The 19799-nt window shown below is 39.7% G+C and overlaps 1 protein-coding gene across 2 annotated transcripts in view; it reads left to right on the top strand.

The window, feature by feature from the left end:
• Window positions 1–19799, top strand: part of SAMD12 (sterile alpha motif domain containing 12) — a 490937-nt gene that overhangs the window by 432004 nt on the left and 39134 nt on the right. Inside the window, exon 5 of one of the 2 annotated variants that reach the window (XM_012443284.2) lies at window positions 684–787. The exons of the other annotated variant lie outside the window; for it this stretch is intronic. Within the exon in view, the coding sequence (XP_012298707.2) occupies window positions 684–742 (59 nt within the window). The 3' untranslated portion in view covers window positions 743–787. The remainder of the gene's footprint in view (window positions 1–683; window positions 788–19799) is intronic. 2 annotated transcript variants of the gene reach the window in all.

Genomic DNA, 19799 nt, shown 5'->3' with positions numbered 1-19799 from the left:
AATGAAAATAACCACAAAACAACTACTACATGTTCAACTCGGTTAACCTATTACATCCCAGCCCTGTCACCAGCCATGGATGGAGAAGGGGGAACAGTTGCATTACCTTGGCCAAGACTCACATCTGTCTAGATTTTAACATTCTCTTCTGGAATCCTAGGGGGTTGGAATAGATGGACTCCTGTAATCTCTTTGCAGCACACTACTTCAGCTCCATTCTAATTTTGGACAATCTTATCCTCAACTTTGCTTTTGAAGTAAGCAAATAATTCTTTTGCAGCAACTTGGATGGAGCTGGAGGCCATTATTCTGAGTGAAGTAACTCAGGAATGGAAAACCAAATATTTTATGTTCTCACTTATAAGTGAGCTAACCTATAAGGATGCACAACCATAAGAATATATAATGGACTTTGGGGACTTGCAGTGGGAGGAAGTGAGGTCTAAAGACTACACATTGGGTACAGTGTACACTGCTCAGGTGCTGGGTGCACCAAAATCCCAGAAATCACCACTAAAGAGCTTATCCAGGTAATCAAAAACCACCTGTACTACAAAAGCTATTGAAATAAAAAAGTAAGCACATATCTAGAAAAATCTAGAAGATTCTAATACACTATAGTTCACTTTCCTTCTTAATTCTAAAGAGTATGTTTTCATTTTACAAATATTTTTGTCTCCCAGGTATTACAGAAGCAGTTTTTCAAAGAAAACAAAAATTGGAACTACAATTTGAGCAATGATACAGCACACAGGTCCGCAGTTGGTAACTTCGTCAACAAAAACAGGTATTGATTTTTATTGGTTAAGCCAAAAATCTGTAAAAATTATTCTTGGATACAATGGAATCAGGAAAAAAGAAGTCTTTCAAGGATTTCGAAAGAAAGAACAAATAGTATCAGACTTGACGCTGGATACTCTCCCTTTGTTGACATTCTATTCGAAAATTAAATTAAGGGAGTTAAGAGAGAGGGTGAATTCAGAACTATATTTTAAAGAAGGAGCTAGGTGCCGTAGGCTCATGCCTGTAATTCCAGCACTTTGAAAGCCTGAGATGGGTAGATCACCTGAGGTCAGGAGTTCAAGACGAGCCTGGGCAACATGGTGAAACCCCATCCTTACTAAAACTACAAAAAAAATTAGCCAGGTGTGGTGGCGAGTGCTTGTAATCCCAGCTACTCGGGAGGCTGAGGCAGGAGAATCGCTTGAACTGGGGAGGCTGAGGTTGCAGTGAGCCAAGATGGCGCCACTGTGCTCCAGCCTGGGTGATAGAGTCAGATTCTGTCTCAGAAAAAAAAAAAAAAAAAAAGGGTTCAGAAAGATCTTCTGCCTAACTCTTAAATAATGACATTTCTGAGAGTGTGTTTTTGTGTTTGTGTGCATACGCACACACGGTGATGGAGGTGGAGGCAGGAGGGAAGAGGGAAGAGACTGGGAAAGTTTCAAAGACCTAATTCCCCTTTGGTCAGATTTACTTCTTCTCTGACCCTGGGCAAGACTGATACGTCCCTGCCTTTGTTTTCCTCTTGCATTCATTTCTATTACATTGCAAAATCCTTAAATGATGTTGCTTCATGAAAACAAAGTCTTTTTTTAAAGTTTTTTAAAAATCTATTTATTTCATTTTGAAAAACAAACATTGTTATAATGAGAATCAGTCCTGGTGGGTATATGATATTGGTCTCTGAAACATGATTTAATTTCCTCTAACAAAGAAATTAGCTCCATTAATCGAGTGCTTACTATGGGTCAAATATTCCTTACATCACCTCATTTAATCCTAACAATATTCTGTTGGATATTATCATTTTCCTGGAGGCCATTATTCTAAGTGATATAATTCAGAAATTGAAAACCAAATATTGCATGTTCTCACTTACAAGTGAAAGCTAAGCTATGGGTATGCAAAGGCATACAGAGTGGTAACACGGACACTGGAGATTCAGAAGGCGGGAGGGTGAGAGAGGGCTGAGGGATGAAAAACTCCATACTGGGTACAATGTATACTACTTGGGTGGTGAGTACACTAAAATTCCAGACTTCCCCATGATACAATTTATCCAAGTAACCAAAAACTACTTGTACCCCTAAAGCTATTGAAATAAAAATAATAATAATAGTAAGATATTATAGTTCCCATTTCACACATAAAGAAATAAAGGCTTGGTTGGGTGTGGTGGCTCACGACTGTAATCCCAGCACTTTGGGAGGCTGAGGCAGGTGGATCACGAGGTCAGGAGTTCGAGACCAGCTTGGCCAAGATGGTGAAACCTGTCTCTACTAAAAATACAAAAATTAGCCAGGCACGGTAGCAGGTGCCTGTAATCCCAGCTACTCGGGAAACAGAGGCAGGAAAATCACTTCAACTCGGGCTCTAGCCTAGGTGACACAACAAGACTTCCTTTCAAAAAAAAAAAAAAGAAAGAAATAGAAAAAGAAATTAAGGCTTAAAAGGATTCAATTATTAGTCCAGGTCACAGAGCTAACCCAGTTATTTCTGACTGGGAAACATAAAAGTGTATATCCGTGTATCGAGCACCCACAAGGCACTATGCTAGACAATCGCTTGCATAAATGGTCCTTAAACTCTTCAGGATCACAAGGTACTTTGAAAACACTGCTGAAAGCTATGGATGCTTTTTTGAAAAAATGTAACCAATGCACACACCTTGACATACATTTTCAGTGGATTCAAGAATTTTCTGAAGCCATCTCATCTTAAGAACTCCTGCTTTAAGTAATTGCACAAAAGTCAATTTGTGAAGAACATATGATAGAAGTAGAAACATAGTCAGCAATGACTTGGCCTTCAAGACACAGCAAAGTTCCTCTCACAGGAAAAGGGGAGGTAGTCATGATTCATTCTACAAGTACTTACTGGGTGCCTCCCATTGGAGGCCCTGGTCTACCACAGGAAATTGTACAGAGCAAGTCAGTCTTCATGGAGAATATTGCCCAGGAAAGGACATAAGTAAGTGAACAGGCATTTTTACTTGTACACCTCATTCTCCATTTTTGTGTTCTTTGATGCTTCTAGGGGTATCCAAAAAACCAGCTAATTCAATATTCGGTGTTTATAGTAAAAATATTTCTATTGCATAATTTCTGTCCCAATGTGTGAAGTTGAAGATATAATGACATATCTAACAAAAATATTTTTCCTATTGCCTTTGGCGAAAAGGAAGCAAATGGACCTGGTCTTTCAAACACTGTTCCAACATCTGTCTTCCAAAATTGGTATGAATGTATTCTCTTAAAATTAAGACTTTTGATTTTTTGTGTATAATGAGAATACCGGCTTTCTTTTTTTGTGTGCTGTTTTTCTCAAAATTTTAAACACCTTCTCTTACTCAATGTGTTATTCAACTTAACTTATATTGGGGTGAGAAGGCTATTAGTAAGAAACCAAGTAAATCCCCAGTGCCCTCATATGGTATAATTTCAGGCTCGTCAAGTGTTTCTTTTATTATTCAAGAGCTTTTCTTTATTCATAATTCATTTATTTCCACCAAGCAGTTGCGGCAATTCATAAGAAAATATACTATAAAATATAAAGCTATAAATAAACAAAAATCAGAATCAGAGAAAATGTAGCACCATTAGAACATCAAGACAAGGATGTAGGCATAGCCTATATACACTTTGGTCATCATTATTAAAAAAGGAAGCCCTAAATTTCATGCCAACCTTACAGGCCATCATAATGATTTGATACAGAATTTACAACATCCATAAAAATAAACATGGATGTATAGTGGAGAATAATGCAAAAGTCATGTGAATGTTTAAGAACTGTGCTGAGGGCTATGCCTTTAATACCTAAGAATATAATAAGCTCAGTCTTCTCTGATGATGGCGGTGAAAAAGTAGAAGTATCACCTTAGGAGACATCACGTTTTCCTTCCCATGTTAAGTCTGGGAAAAATTTCTTAATGTCTCTTTATAGGTGGAGCCCCGAGTGAAGCAGTAGACAATTTCCCTGCAGCATATGCAATAAAGGTTTTCAAATATCTGTTTCTTAGGATGCACCTCCAAGGCAGCAAAGGACAAAGAGATTATTGCAGCCAAGTGGAAAAAAATTCTGTGGGGTCCAAAATAATGTGGTCTCCGTTTATGAGCTTATCAAATCTTAAGGTTACCTAAAGGATTGAGAATAAAGAATAAACAAGACATCACACTCATGACTAAAGCCCTCTAGCAACCAACCTCAGCTAGAATAGCAATTACGTTTAGAGCATTTGTAATTTGGCAGGTACTTTAATGCATTGTTTTATTTGATCCTTCTAATAACTCCAAGGTAGGGACATTGGTCAGGACTCTCAGTTGCAAGCGACTAAAGCCCAACTCAAACTATCTTAAACAGAGAGACAGAAAGAGAGAGATTTATTGGATGATGTAATAGAGAAAAACCAGGGCTGGACGGGCCTTTTAGCTCAGTCTCTTAGTGTCCACATGTGCTGCTTTCTTCTATGAATGGGAAAGGTGACATCTCACAGCCCTAGGCTTATGCAGAAAGAGACCCTCTGTCCTGACATCCACCCGTCCTAAAAATGGACTCTGATTGGCCATTTTGGGGTCACATGCTACACCTTGCCCCAATCAGGGTGTCCAAGAAGAGGTGGCTCTCTAATTGGCTGCGCTGTTGTTGAGAAAGTGTATCCCCAGGTTGATAGCAAAAGGATCTCATGGAATTTTGAGGTGAGAGCAATGCTCAGAAGGCATGGAATGCAAGGCAGACAAAAACATGACCGTTCTGGCAGTAGGTATGATCTCCACTTTACAGATGAGAAAATAGGGGCCCTAAATAGAAAGTAGCAGAGCTGAGATCTTATTGTGAATCTGATATTAGTCATAATAGGTTAGATTGCGCTATGGTAACCAGAAATAAAACTTAAAATTTCAATAGTTTAGCTGGATGTGGTGATATACACCTGTAGTCCCAGCTACTCTGGAGGCTGAGGCAAGAGAACTTCTTGATCAAGGTTGTTCAAGTCCAGCCTGGGCAACATAGCAAGATCCCATCTCTAAAAAAAAATTGTTAATACAAAATTTAAAACGTTTTAATAGCTTAAAACAATTCTTTCTGGCTTATCTTACGTGCCTAACTCAGGTAAGGCTGTTGGGGACTCTGTTCCCCACAGTACTCAGCCTGACAGTGGAGGCTCTCGCATCTGGAAAACCTGGATTCCAGGTCTGTAAACAAAGGAAGAGAAAGGCATGATGCTGCGTCCAGTGGCTCATGCCCATAATCCCAGTACTTTAAGAGGTCAAAGCAGGAGGATCACTTGAGCAAAGGAGTTTGAGACCAGCCTGAGCAACTTGATGAAACTCTATCTCTACCAAATAACTGAGTGTGGTGACATGTGCCAGTAATCCCAGCTATTCAGGAGGCTGAGGTAGCAGGATTGCTTGAGCCTGGGAGGCGGAGATTACAGTGAGCCAACATCACACCACTGCACTCCAACCTGGCCAACAGAATGAGACCCTGTCTCAATAAATAAATAAATAAATGGGGGGGGGAGAGAGAGAGAGAGAGAGAGAGAGAGACAAAGAGAGGAAGGCATGAAACACACAACCATAGCCCACTAGACAGAATAAGCCACATGGTTCTGTGTAACTGCAAGATAGTTAGGAAATGGCCCAGGGTCAGAGGTTGGGGGAAGGGAGGAGGTAGAAGGGAAGGATCGTGGTGTGTACATGGATATTTGTGAGTATTACATATTTTAGGCATTTAAATTTCTATAATCCCAAACCTTTGGCTCGCATCTATTGTTTGTCAGGCCCATAGTCCTTAAGTGCCACAGAAGCAAATGTGAGTAACCAGAGTTTCTGGTCAGCCTCTCTTCCCACCTGGCCACAGTGAATGATACAGGGACAGATATTCTAGTTCTCCAGCTGATCCTAGGGGCAAGATAATGGATTCAGAACACAACAGGCTTACAAAGCTGGCTAGTCCTGTACAGGTGTCATTTCAGCCCCCTGACCTCCCCTCAGGAGCCACAGAGAAGGGAGCCGACATAGAGATCCTTGTCTATGGGGTATTGAGTTCAGCTGAGGGAGCACCAGCTTTAGGCTGCTGGCAACTGGGCTAAACTTCCAAAGCAATTGTACTTGCACTCTGAGTGTTGTTTCTGAATTTAGTTCTTTACATGATTTAAATTCTCATCTTCAGTGACCACGCTAAGCTGTGATTGTGATAATAGATGGAGGTCTGGACTCCAAATCCTGCCCATGGCCTTTTGCTGTTGCAGATATGTGATGGTATGAGGGATAATTCAGATTAATCCAGGCTTTATAAGTACCCACAGTTTTGATCCAAAATTCCTGCCTAGTCCCGTATCTGCATGAGCCAGAGAGTGAACTGCAAACACCCTTTTTTGCCTCTTCTGGCCTAAATCAGAATGTGACCTGAGTGCTTGGTTGGCATTGGGCCTCTTTCACCTGGACTAGACTCTAGTAATAACTTCATCTTCAAAAGGTAGGGGAGAAAACCTAAGGCCAAGAGGAAAGAAAAGTTTTCCAAAAGAGAGCTCTAAAAGAAGATATGCTCTTAACTTCTCTGTGTCTTCTACTCCGAATACTGCCCCTCATACCTGGCAACCACATCAGGCATCCCTGAAGATTTCCTTGTTTAGAATTCTTTTTTTTTGAAGATGGAGTTTTGCTCTTATTGCCCAGCCTGGAATACAATGATGCAAACTCGGCTCACTGCAACCTCCGCCTCCCTGGTTCAAGTGATTCTCTCATACCTCAGCCTCCCAAGTAGCTGGGATTACAGGCATGCACCACCACACCCAGCTAATTTCATATTTTTTGTAGAGATGGGGTTTCTCCATGTTGATGAGGCTGGTCTCTAATTCCCAACCTCAGGTGATCCGCCCGCCTGGGCCTCCCAAAGTGCTGGCATTACCGACGTGAGCCACCGCACCTGGCCCCTTGTTTAGAGTTCTTTACTTTCATGTATGTTAACTGTAGAGAAACCACTGACACTCTCCAAGAATTCCAAATGTTTGCATCCATTGCCAGCCATGGGAGGAGGGAGTCCTATGGACTATAAACAGAACTGATATGCCCTCCCAACCCCCTGGGCAGAAGCATGAACAGGCAGACTGCCTCATTCTGTGCTTCTCTTTTGAGCATCCAAGGCTACTTTCAGAGCCACACTTGCCAGATGGTGAGGCTACAAGGAAAGAGGTGCCCCACGTACATTAGACTTTACATGAGGCAAGAAATAGCTTTGTGTGTGTAAGCTGTCGAGATTTCAGGATTTGTCTGCTGTGGCAGTTAGCATTAATTATTCTGACTAATTCAATATAAGAAATGTGTGCCCGGGCGTGGTGGCTCATGCCTATAAAACCAGCACTTCGGGAGTTCACGACCAGCCCGGCCAACATAGTGAAACTCTGTCTCTACCAAAAATACAAAAATTAGCCGGTCATGGCGGTACTCACCTGTAATCTCAGCTATTTGGGAGGCTGAGGCAGGAGAATCACTTGAACCCAGGGGTCGGAGGTTGCAGTGAGCCGAGATTGTGCCACTGCACTCCAGCCTGGGCAACAAGAGGAAGACTCTGTCTAAAAAATAAAAAATTCTAGTGTTTGAAAAATCATACAATAGGTTTTTATGCTTTTCAGAAAGTACTTTGTCCAAAAGAGCTGAAACTTAGTATATAACTTCTCACTTTTTGTAGGTGTTTCTTGCACGTATTTCCACAAGTGTGTCTATGGTCTTTAAGCTTCTTCTTTCCTTTGCAAATGAACAAAAAGTTGCTTGGCTTAAAATAAGATTTAACACTGTCAACTGATTAGTAACTTCAATTTAGGTTTTAACACTAATTGTATGGGGCTTATGCTTCTTAACTCCAGTCTCAAACATCCAGGGTTTTATTTTCCACTTGTTCTTATAAAATAGTAAGATAAGAAAAGCATAAGAAAATACCGTACTCATAGAGTTACTCAAACATACCTGGATACACAAAACTGATGTTTGACAAGTTGAGCCACTATGTGATGGCTTCGGGTTTTCAGATTTATGGACGTTTCAATTCAGCATAGAAACAGTGGTCGAGAGGTTTCAAGAGAAGCGTATGGCAGTGTGGTTAGACCAGATGGGAGCAGATAAACCTGCATGTGTATCAGCCACCTGGACTTCTGAAAGGGCCTCTTCCTACCACACGCTTGCCCAACTCAGTTGTTCTCCACATGTCACGGAGAACAATCTATTCAAAACATCAATCAGACCACATTGCTTCTCGGTTTTTAATTTCTAATGGCATCTCCTTTATTTTTATTTTTTATTTTATTTTATGTTTTTAAAAACAGACTCTCACTGGGTCTGCCAAGCTGAAGTGCAGTGGTGTGATCATAGCTTACTGCAGCTTCAAGTTCCTGGGATCGAGCAGTCCTCCTTCCTCGGCCTCCCAAAATGCTGGAATTACACCCACCTATGAGCCGCCATGCCCAGCTTCCTTCCCAGGTGGTAATCCTCAGTGGTGGCTGGGCACAGTGGCTCACGCCTGTTATCTCGGCACTTTGGGAAGCTGAGGCACAAGAATTGCTTGAGCCCGGGAGTTTGAGACCAGCTTGAGCAACATAGTGAGACCCCAGTCTCTACAAAAGATTTTTTTAAAAATTGGCTGGACATGGTTGCATGCCCATAGTCCCAGCAACTCAGAAGGCCAAAATAGGAGGATGGCTTGAGCCCAGGAGGTAGAGGCTGTAGTGAGCTATGATTGTGCCACTGCATTTAAGCCTGGGTGACAGAATGAGACCTTGTCTAAAAATAAAATCTTTAGTGGCTTCCCCTTTAGACTTAATACAAATACTATGCAGCCATAAAAAAGAATGAGTTCATGTCCTTTGCAGGGACATGGATGAAGCTGGAAACCATCATTCTCAGCAAACTGACACAAGAACAGAAAACCAAACACCACATGTTCTCACTCGTAAGTGGGTGTTGAACAATGAGAACACATGGACACAGGAAGGGGAACATCACACACCGGGCCTGTTGAGGGGTGGGGGTGGGGGGTAAGGGAGGGATAGCAGGGAGTTTGGGAATAGGGGAGGTATAGCATTAGGAGAAATACCTAATGTAGATGATGGGGGGGTGGATGCAGCAAACCACCATGGCACATGTATACCTATGTAACAAACCCGCAAGTTCTGCACACGTACCCCAGAACTTAAAGTGTAACCAAATGCCCATCAGTGATAGACTGGACAAAGAAAATGTGGTACATATATACCATGGAATACTACACAGCAACAAAAAATGATGAGTTTGTGTCCTCTGTAGGGACTCAGATTAATCTGGAAACCATCATTCTCCGCAAACTGACACAAGAACAGAAAAACAAACACCTCATGTTCTCACTCATAGGTGGATATTGAACAATGAGAAGACGCAGACTCAGGGAGAGGAGCATCACACACTGGGGGCAGTTGGGGGGGGTTAGGGGAGGGACACTGGGGGTGGGGAGGGTGGGGAGGGATAACGTGGAGAAATGCTGGATATAGTATATACCTAAAGTATAATAAAGTAAAATAAAAGTAAAAAGAAAAAAGAAACCCCCCCAAAAAAAACTCAACTCATGAGCAGCTCCATAAGCCCTGCATCATCTGCTACCAACTGCCTCTCCAACTTCTCTGTCCAACACACTCCCTCTTGTTCATGCCCAATTCTGTGATATTTTAAGTGCATCCATTCATTCCCACCTTGGGGCTTTACTATTCTCCATGCCTAGGCTTATGCATTACATCACCACCACACTACTGTTTCTTTCTCAACACCCTGATCTTTTCTCAAATGCCACATCTGTAGAGAAATTTTTTTCATTACCCAAATAATCACTTTCCCACACACACAAACAATAACACAACAGTTATGAAGGACATTTATGGGACAATTGAGGAAAATTAGAATTCACTCCATGTTAAACAATGTTGTTATATACTACTATGGTGGTATTTTTTTTTTAATTTAGGTTCAAGGGGTACATGTGAAGGTTTGTTACATGTGTAAATTGTATGTCACAGGGGTTTGGTGTACCAGTAATTTTGTCACCCAGGTAATCAGCATAATAGGATAGGTAGTTTTTCACTTCTCACCCTCCTGCCATCCTCAAATAGACCCCATGTTCCCTTCTCTGTGTCCATGTGTCCTCATTGTTGAGCTCTCACTTATAAGTGAGAACAGGCAGTATTTGGTTTTCTGTTCTTGCATTAATTCACTTAGGATGATGGCCTCCAGCTCCATCCATGTTGCTGCAAAGGCCATGATGTCATTCTTTTTTATGGCTGTGTAGTATTCTAAGGTATATATGTACCACATTTTCTTTATCCCATCCACCACTGATGAGCTTCTAGATTGATTCTATATCTTTGCCATAGTGAATAGTGCTGTGATGAACATACACATGCATGTGTCTTCATGATAGAACAATTTATATTCTGTTGGATATATAACAAGGGATGAGATTGCTGGGTGAAATGGTAATTCTATTAAGTTCTTTTAAAAAGTTTCCAAACTGCTTTCCACAGTGGCTGAACTAATTTACATTCCCATCAACAGTGTATACAATTCCCTTTTCTTCACAGTCTTGCCAGCATCTGTTACTTTTTGACTTTTTAATAATAGCCATTCTGACCAGGGTGATATGTCATTGTGGTTTGGATTTGCATTTCCTTAATGATTAGTGATATTGAGCATTTTTTCATATGTTGTTGGCTATATGTATGCCTTCTTTTGAGAAGCGTCTTTTCATGTCCTTTGCCCATTTTTTAATGGGGTCATTTGTTTTTTGCTTGTTGATTTGTTTAGGTTCCTTATAGATTCTGAATATTAGATCTTAACTAGATTCATAGTTTGCAAATATTTTCTCCCATTCTGTAAGTTCCCTGTTTACTATGTGGGTAGTTTCTTTTGCTGTGCAAGAGCTCTTTAGTTTAATTAGCTCCCACTTGTCAATTTTTATTTTTGTTGCAATGGCTTTTGGAGTCTTTGTCATGAAATCTTTGCCCAGGGCAATGTCCAGAATGGTATTTCCTAGGTTTTCTCCTAGGGTTTATAGTTGTAGGTTTTAACATTTAATTCTTTAATCCATCTTGAGTTGATTTTTATATGTGGTGAAACTAGGGGTCCAGTGTCAATCTTCTGCATATGGCTATCCAGTTATATTTATCCCAGCACCATTTATGGAATAGGGAGTCGTTTCCTTGTTGCTTGTTATTGTTGGTTTTGTTGATGATCAGATGGTAGTAGATGGTGCAGCTTTATTTCTGAGTTCTCTAATCTGTTCCATGGGCCTATGTGTCTGTTTTTGTACCAGCAGCCACCCTGTTAGCCTTGTAGTATAGTTTGAAGTCAGGTAGTATGATGCCTCCCACTTTGTTCTTTTTGCTTTACTCTGAATTTTTTGAGAGTCATATGGCATTGTGGTTACACAGGTAAAGATCCTGTTCTTTGGAAATATTTGCTGAATTATTTAGAGATAAAATTCCATGATATTTATAAATTGTTCTAAATGGCACAACAACAGCAAAAACCAACACGTGTACGAAGAAGTACATAAAGACATGCACACATACTGGGGAGAAAGAAAGCTAATGTGGCATTATGTTAATAGTTTATTAATTTGGGTGATGAGAAAATGCATATTCATTGCAAACTATTATTTCAACTTTTCTATAGATTTGAAATTTATCAACATAAAATGGGGGAAAAAACAAAGTCTTCACCCCCACTTTTTACCCTTTTATCTTGCTTTATTTTGTGTAGTGTGCCTAAAATTCTCTGAAATTTTGTATTTCTTTATTTCATTGATTATTTGGATCATCTTGTTCTACTGGAATGTCAGCTCCTGGAAGTGGAGAAATTGCCAGTTATAGTATAATGAACCACTTTTCCCCAAGCATCTAGACCCAGGTAACACTTAATGAACAGCTATTGAATAAGTGAATGAATGAATGACCCCCTCAGATACACTTGACTCATGCCATGTCCCAGTCTCCTTAGAAGTGATTCAGAAAAAGGTGCCTTGAACACTTCTTGTCTCCCAACAACCAAAAGGCCCTCAAAACAACCAAAAGAATCAGCAAATCTGAACTGAGTGTCCTCACTCATCCTGAGGATCTGCAAAAACAGGGAGCCTTCAGTCTCACTGGGGACATTAAACAGGTCCACATACAACAAGATGACTATGAGAGCGCTTTTAACTTTACAAAAGCACTGGCAAACATTGCCCCATTGAATCATTACATCAGTCCCACAGGATAGGTAAAATTATTTGCCTGTTGACAGAGGAGGCCAAAACCCAAAAGGAGCTTGCATGATTTGCCCAAGGTCCAGCACTTTTAACTGGCAGAACCAAGATTTGAACTTTTCTGAATCAGAATAATTTTTTCTTTTTACTATACATCAGCCCATCTAAAATATTATTTACGATTACTAACAGACAGTATTTTTAATTTCCAAATAAGTTATGGATATATAGATAGGCCAGATATGGTGGCTCATGCCTGTAATCTCAGCACTTTGGGAGGCTGAGACAGGCAGATCACCTGAGGTCAGGAGTTTAAGATGAGCCTGACCAACATGGTGAAACCTTGTCTCTACTAAAAATACAAAAATTAGCTGGGCATGGTGGTGCATGCCTGTAGTCCCAGCTACATGGAAGGCTGAGGCAAGAGAATCACTTGAACCCAGGAGGCAGAGCTTGCAATGAGTCGAGATTGTACCATTGTACTCCAGCCTGAGTGACAGAGCGAGACTCCATCTCAAAAAAAAAAAGTTATGGATATGTATATTATATAATATAATATATAATATATAATTAAATATATCATATATTATGTATATTATATAATATAATAAATATAAATATATAATATATAATTAAATATATACATTATATATATAATATTAGATAATGGTCAAGAACACATCCAAAAATAGCCCATCACATAAAAGAAAACGGAGACTGCTTGTCTAAGACAGAGCCTTGTAATGTACAAGGACAGCTACTTGCTTTGTCAATAAGATGGAGGTTCCAGGGGCACTGATTTCGAGCTAAGCCTCTGGGCCCTTTAAAGCAAGTGCTTCTGTTCCTTAATCCACCAGCTTGCCCTTCTGCTCTCCACCTCCATAAAGACAGTCAGCCCATTACAGCGGCGGGCCTTGGAGCTCTAATGTGACAGTCTGACAACACCTAACACCTTGTAAGCTACACAGAACCCTGCCTCGATCAATACTTGGATGGAAGGCAAAGAAGTAAAAAGAAATTTCAGGCCCAGCAAGAAATAGTGTTTTTCACTCAGGAGGTTGCACTCTAAACTATGCATCAATTCTGTACCATTTGCCCAACAGGAAAGGGGAGCTGGTTGAACAGTATGATTCCTATCTTATGCAAGGTACAGAAAACCCTATTCTTAGGAACTGATACATTATAGTAAGTGAAATAAGCTAGTCACAGAAGGATAAATATCACATGATTCCACCGGCATGAGGACAAATACCATCAAATTCCTAGAAGCAGAGAGTAGAATGGTGGTTCCCAGGGGCTGGAGGGAGGGGTAAGTGGGGAGTTGTTCAAATGGTAGAAAGTTTCAATTGCGCAAGATGGATAATAGAGGTCTGTGGTACGGCAATGCCTATAGTTAACAAAACCATATTGTATACAGAAAAATATTAAAAAGGAGCTCTCAAGTGCTCTTATCACAAAAAAAGGGAAGAGAGGTAGAAGCAAACTTTTGGAAGTGATGGATATATTTATTACTCCGATTGTGGTGATGGTTTCATGGACGTATGTGCATGTTCAAGCTCATCAAGTTGTATACATTAAATATGTGCAGTTTTTTTATATCAATTATACCTCAATAAAACTGTTTTAAAAATCCAATAGTACCTTCCAGGTAGAATACAATGCCTTTTGGCCAAGGTTCAACTCAACTAATTACATTCCCATCCCAATTTCTAATGGTCTCCAATCTGCTCAAACAGGCATGCAGACTTTGACTGCTATAAAATATAGTGTTAAACAGAACCAAAGCAATGATTAAATATATATTCTATATGTTAAAAATCTATACTGAGGACATTCAAGACCTGTTTCAGGTTTTTTTCTTTCTTTTTTAAAAAAGCTATATTGAGATTAAACAATATATACAATTCACCCATTTTAAATGCACAATTCAATGTTTAAAGTATATTCAAGGGACCAAGCAATCATCAGTCTAATTTTAGAACATTTTTACAACCTGACCAAAAAAGATAAAGCATCCTGTACCCATAAGCAGCCACCTCCTCTTCCCCGAGTCCCTGGAAACCACTGACCTCCTTTCTGTCTTTGTAGACCTGCCTATCCTGGACATTTCACATGAATGCAACCACACAATATATGGTTTTTGCTTCCAACTTCTTTCACTTAGCGTGTTTTCAGCGTTCATTCATGCTGTATCACGTATCAGTACTTCATTTCTTTTCATTGACTAATATTTCACTGTATGGATATATTGCATTTGGTTTATTCATTCATCAGTCTATGGACTTTTGGGTTGTTTCCACTTCTATGTTATAGGTAACACTGCTATAAATACTCATCTACACATTTTTGTGTGTGCAAATGTTTTTATTTCTCTTGGATATATACTAAGAAGTATAATCACTGCGTCATATAACTATACGTTAATCATTTTAAGGACCTGCCAGGTTGTTTTCAAAAGTGGCTGACCCATTTTACATCTCCATCAGCAATGTGTGAAAGTTGCAACTTTTCCACATCCTCACCAACCTTTGTCATTTTGCAATCTTTTCACGATAGCCATCCTAGTGTTTATGAGATGGTATTTCAATGTGATTTTGGTTTACATTTGCAGAATGACTAATTATTGTTTTGCATATAGATGTTTAGCTGTCCCAGCACCATTTGTTGAAAAGACTCCTTTTCCCTATCAAATTGTCTTGGCACCCTGTGAAAATCAATTAATCATAAATGCAAGAGTTGGGTTTATTTTTACAGTAGTATGCCTTACATACTTCTCAAAAGTGACAGTAATAAAATTGATCTGTGTTATTGGTTGAGAACTATGTGTTCCCAGAAATCTGCAAAGAAGAGAATTTGTAAAGTATGCATATAGAATAGAGTATGACATCTTAAAAATCACTTTAAGCCCCCTCCACATTTTATAAGCGATACCAGTTTTCAAGTCAAAATATTAAACTAATCTGTCTAACAATAACTAATACATATTGGACCTGGAACTTTGCCAAACTCTTTAAGTATGGATGGCATTTAATCTTCACAAGCCCTCTATGAGTTTAGTGTACAATCGTTTCCCCAGATGAGAAACTGAGGCCTCACACAGCCAGTAGTCACTTGTGCATTTCCAAGTCTATAATGAACTGATCACCCTATGTATGATGAGTATAATTTATAGACATTGCCTAATAGCAGATATAAAAGTCTTAGTGTTCCTATGGGGTCTGAGACCATAACTCAGTGCAGCCCACCACAAACCTGAAATTTCCTTGAAGGTACCATGTTTAATCTTTAAATTCATGCAAAATTTTCCATCTCCATAATACGTGTTTATATAAAATAAGACTTTATATGGAAACAATCACAAGTTGGGGAAAAAACAGACTTCCTCAGTCTTTGAGAAAAATTACCCTCATAGAGGAGCCTCCGGGTAGCTTTGCTGACTCCTGGGGGTAGCAGTTTAGAAGCGGGAGATTCCTTTGTTGCCCTTCACATTTTTTATTTTTCAATTGCAATTAAAATGTTTCAAAAACTGTACACATTGCCTCTCGTAAACATTTCTAGAACTAGAGTGGATTTCTGCACGTAACATTGGCGCAGCTGCCTGATAGACTACAAGTGGTCCTGAAGCATGGCTGAAAAACAATTTTCTTTGAGCAAATCTTATTTTCATACTGGCTTACATTATACAAGTAAAGATGTATTCCCACAGGAACAAAGAAATGTAGCCCCAACATGCAATTTTGAAACAATTGCATCTGTAGGGAAAGCTTTTCAAAATCACATATTTAAAAAGAAAGTGTATCATTCTTGATAAAACAATAATAGAACCAAACTAAGTCAGGAGGAGAGCAAATAGTGTGCTAAAACTTATAACAATGCGAGGATCTGCATTTCCTTGTAGAGTGGCTTCCACGAATTTGTCTACTATGTTTCTTAGACTTTAATCTGTCTGTGGTTAGTTTTATTTTACTTTATGTTTTTATAATTTCAACTTTTATTTTAGATTCAGGGGGTGCATGTGCAGGTTTGTACATGAGTATGTTGCACGATGCTGTGGTTTGGGGTGCGATTCAGCCTGTCACCCAGTTAGTGAGCATAGTACTCACTAGGTAGATTTTTCAACCCTTTCCCTGCTCCTTCCCTCCTCACTATAGTATTCCCCATTTTCTATTGTTGTGTGGTTGGTTTTAAAGGAAAAAAATAAGTATTAAAATGCTAAACATCTTTGTGTTAAGGGTGATCTCTTAAGTAATTCATTGTTAGAGTCATTGATGTGTTTAATATTCTTTGTCCTTTCTTTATAGTGAAAATGGATTTGTTCTTGGATATATACATCTTCACACCCCTAATTTTTTTCCTCCGGGACTTGATTTCCACAGCTGGTATGCGATTGCAGTTTTCTTACATGGCAATCAGTAAGAAAAGTCCTACCAGTCAGTTGATCTTGAAATTTAATAATTTCTGAAGTTTTTTTTCTAAACTTAGGTTAGGGCTGCAAAAATAAAAATAAAAAAACTTGTCCAAGCATAATTCTGCCCTATCTGGGATGTACCTGGCAAACTAGTGAGACAGACAAGCCAGAGGCCTGTTTGCAAGAGGACTGAAAAGTATTTTGGGAAGAACACAACCTAAGAGAATGTAATGAGGAGAATCTAGTAAGAAAGCTTTGGTTGTTGCTATAAATTGAAAGCATTCTCACATTGGTTCACTAAACTTTTAATAAACAGATGCTATACGTGTGGCCAGAGTGTGGGGAAACCAAGAATTATTGCAGAATGACTAACAATGCTGAACATTTTTTAATATGTACTTGTTAGTCATTTGTATATCTTCTTGGAGAAATGTCTATTCATATCTTTTGACCAACAAGAGCTGATGAAGTGTCTCAGGGCTAATGACACAGTGGGGCCTGTGTGGTCACTGGAATGTGGAAAGAGAGGACACAGGTTGTGGGAGGGAGGGAGACAGGGGAATAAGTACCCTGACCCCATTCTCCTCTTATGCTCTAATGGTCCCTCCATTAGCCAAACCCAACAAACATCAGAAGGCAAAGAGCCATTGTGTATTAGTCTGTTGTCATGCTGCTGCTAACGACATACCTGAGAGTGGGAAGAAAAAGAGGTTTAATTTGACTTACAGTTCCACATGGAGGGAGGTGACAGGCACTTCTTACATGGCAGTGGCAAGAGAAAATGACGAGGAAGCAAAAGCAGAAATCCTGATAAATCCATCAGATTTCATGAGACTTTTTCACTATCAGGAGAATAGCATGGGAAAGATTGGCCCCCATGATTCAATAACTAGGTCCCTACCACAACATGTGGGAATTCTGGGAGATACAATTCAAGTTGAGATTTGGATGGGGGCACAGCCAAATCATATCACATTGTTAAGTCCACTTGGATGTTAATAATCCCCAGCCAACAACCCCCAAGAACACACCTGTAGCTGAACATGTTGGGTTTGTTGCTTACTATAGTGGGCCAGAATTCACAGCCTAGAGAACCTTAGGGAGTCTCTGTGAGGGGATGTTAGGACTTACTATTTCTCAAATTGGGATGGTGGTGGGTAAGCTGGGGAAAGGCTGAAGGAAAGAAGAGGCTTCATCCTGGATTGGCTGCTGTCAGCAAAGGGAAGCAAAGCAGCTTCTTTAATCTCACTGCATTGCATCCTCATTCTACATAAAATTTACTAGGATACCTGATTATAGAATTTCCTCCACTTCTTGATAGCATTTTCCTCTTCTAGCTAACCGGTTTTCCGTTTCTGTGGCTTGGACAAAGGTCACATTTTTGTCTGTGTTCCATATGATACAGAGGGATGTTGTGGTTGTCTTGATCCATTCTGATGATGGAGTGGCCTTTTCTGACATTGAAGTTCTGTGAAAGTTCCATGTTCAACAGGAGAATTTCCTGATTGTAACAGGCCAGGTCCAGGAGCATATGGGCTGCTTTTCTCTTGCTTACAGGTCAGCCTCTGGGAGTGCACACCAGGGTGCATGTGGTGGAGCAGGCCATGGTGTCTAGCACCCAAAAGCTGCTAAGTGCTGAGTCTGACATAATGGTCAACATCAGACCACGTCTCTGGGCCCAGCTCTCCATGGGGGGAAGTAAGAAGTGACAGAACTATTTTCCTTGACCGGGAACGCCACTTACAAAACAGAGGAGTTCAAGATGCTTCTCCTTGGACTGCCTCCTCATAGAAGACAACATGCAGGGAAGAGTACCCACTCTCCCACATCACTACAGGTCGCTAAGCATTTAAGGGGCATGATTAACTTTGTGAGAGTATCTGACTGTGCAGTGGGGGAAAACTGCATTCCAGCACCTGATTGGAAACTCTGCTGCTCAGTGAAGCAGAGGAGGCCCAGCAGGAATGGATAGTTCTTGAACATGGGAGCGATGTCTTCTAGGGACTTAGATATACATAAGGGGCTTTGCAGGAAGCTGAGGTCTTAAGTCATGCAGAAGGAGAGAAAAGTCAGAGAAATTTGGATTTAGCATTGTTGTGCCTTGTTAATATCCATAGTCCGTGGAGGCCTAGAGAAACCTAGTGTGTATACTTTTTAAACACCAAATCAACTAATTTTATATGCATTAAATTAAAATGAACTTTTTCCTGAGTTTGGCAATAATGCACAATACACTTTTAACAGCTCTGTGCATCATTCCCAACCTGTAAAGGTGAATAATCATGCTTACTTATTTATAAAGTTCTTTGAGGTTTTTGGATGAAAGGCTCTTTTAAAGTACAAAGCATTAATTTTTTGTGACAGAGCAATATATGGGAAATGAACATGAAGCGATATAAAACTTTTTGTGTTCTTTCTTGCTTTAAGATTTTAGTCGCTTTTTTTACAGAGCCACAAAAAGCCAGTCTCCAACAGGAGATCTGGGGTTTGAGATAACAGAACTAATAAAGGTACTGTAAGTATAAAATCCTACATAGGCTTGAATCAGCTACTCCTTTTGAAGATGTAAGAAATAAATAGATAGACAAAGTATTTTGTACAAATGAACTCATTTCAGTAAGTTGCACTGATAATCTGGAGAGTATGTAAATAGTCTCTATTTATAGACCCCCTATATCCATTTTTGACCAGGACGAGCTAGTGAAGCTATAGCAATAGTCAATCATTACAAGTAACTAGACCACAAGAAAAAAATGTGCCAGTTGCTAGGTGATGACTTTCAAGCTATCATTTTAGGCAATAAATATAAGGTGAAGTTATGAGGAAAGAAGTTATTCACAGCTAAAACTCCAGCTAAAATGGCAATTATTTATTGCACGGAACTGAAATCAGATGAAGTTGAGAAACCTAATGTACCAACCTAGAAGCCAAGATGCCACAAAAAAGCAGACATTTTTCAAGGACAAATCCAAAGGCAAGTAGAAACAAGGATTTAGGAGGCAGGTAAAGAGGATAAAAAGTTGGGGAAAACTGGACTCAACCATGTTACTTATTATCATGTGTCAGATCAGACATTGTAGATCTGGAGAGAATATTTTGAGAACCACTGGTCTAAAGGATTATAATCAGT

The sequence above is a fragment of the Aotus nancymaae genome, unplaced genomic scaffold (genome assembly GCF_030222135.1).
Source record: "Aotus nancymaae isolate 86718 unplaced genomic scaffold, 86718_ANA_hifiasm-v0.15.2.pri h1tg000036l, whole genome shotgun sequence".
In the NCBI taxonomy this organism is placed as follows: domain Eukaryota; kingdom Metazoa; phylum Chordata; class Mammalia; order Primates; family Aotidae; genus Aotus; species Aotus nancymaae.
The sequence above is the reverse complement of the archived record's forward strand: the minus strand, read 5'-3'. Positions and strand labels throughout refer to the sequence as shown.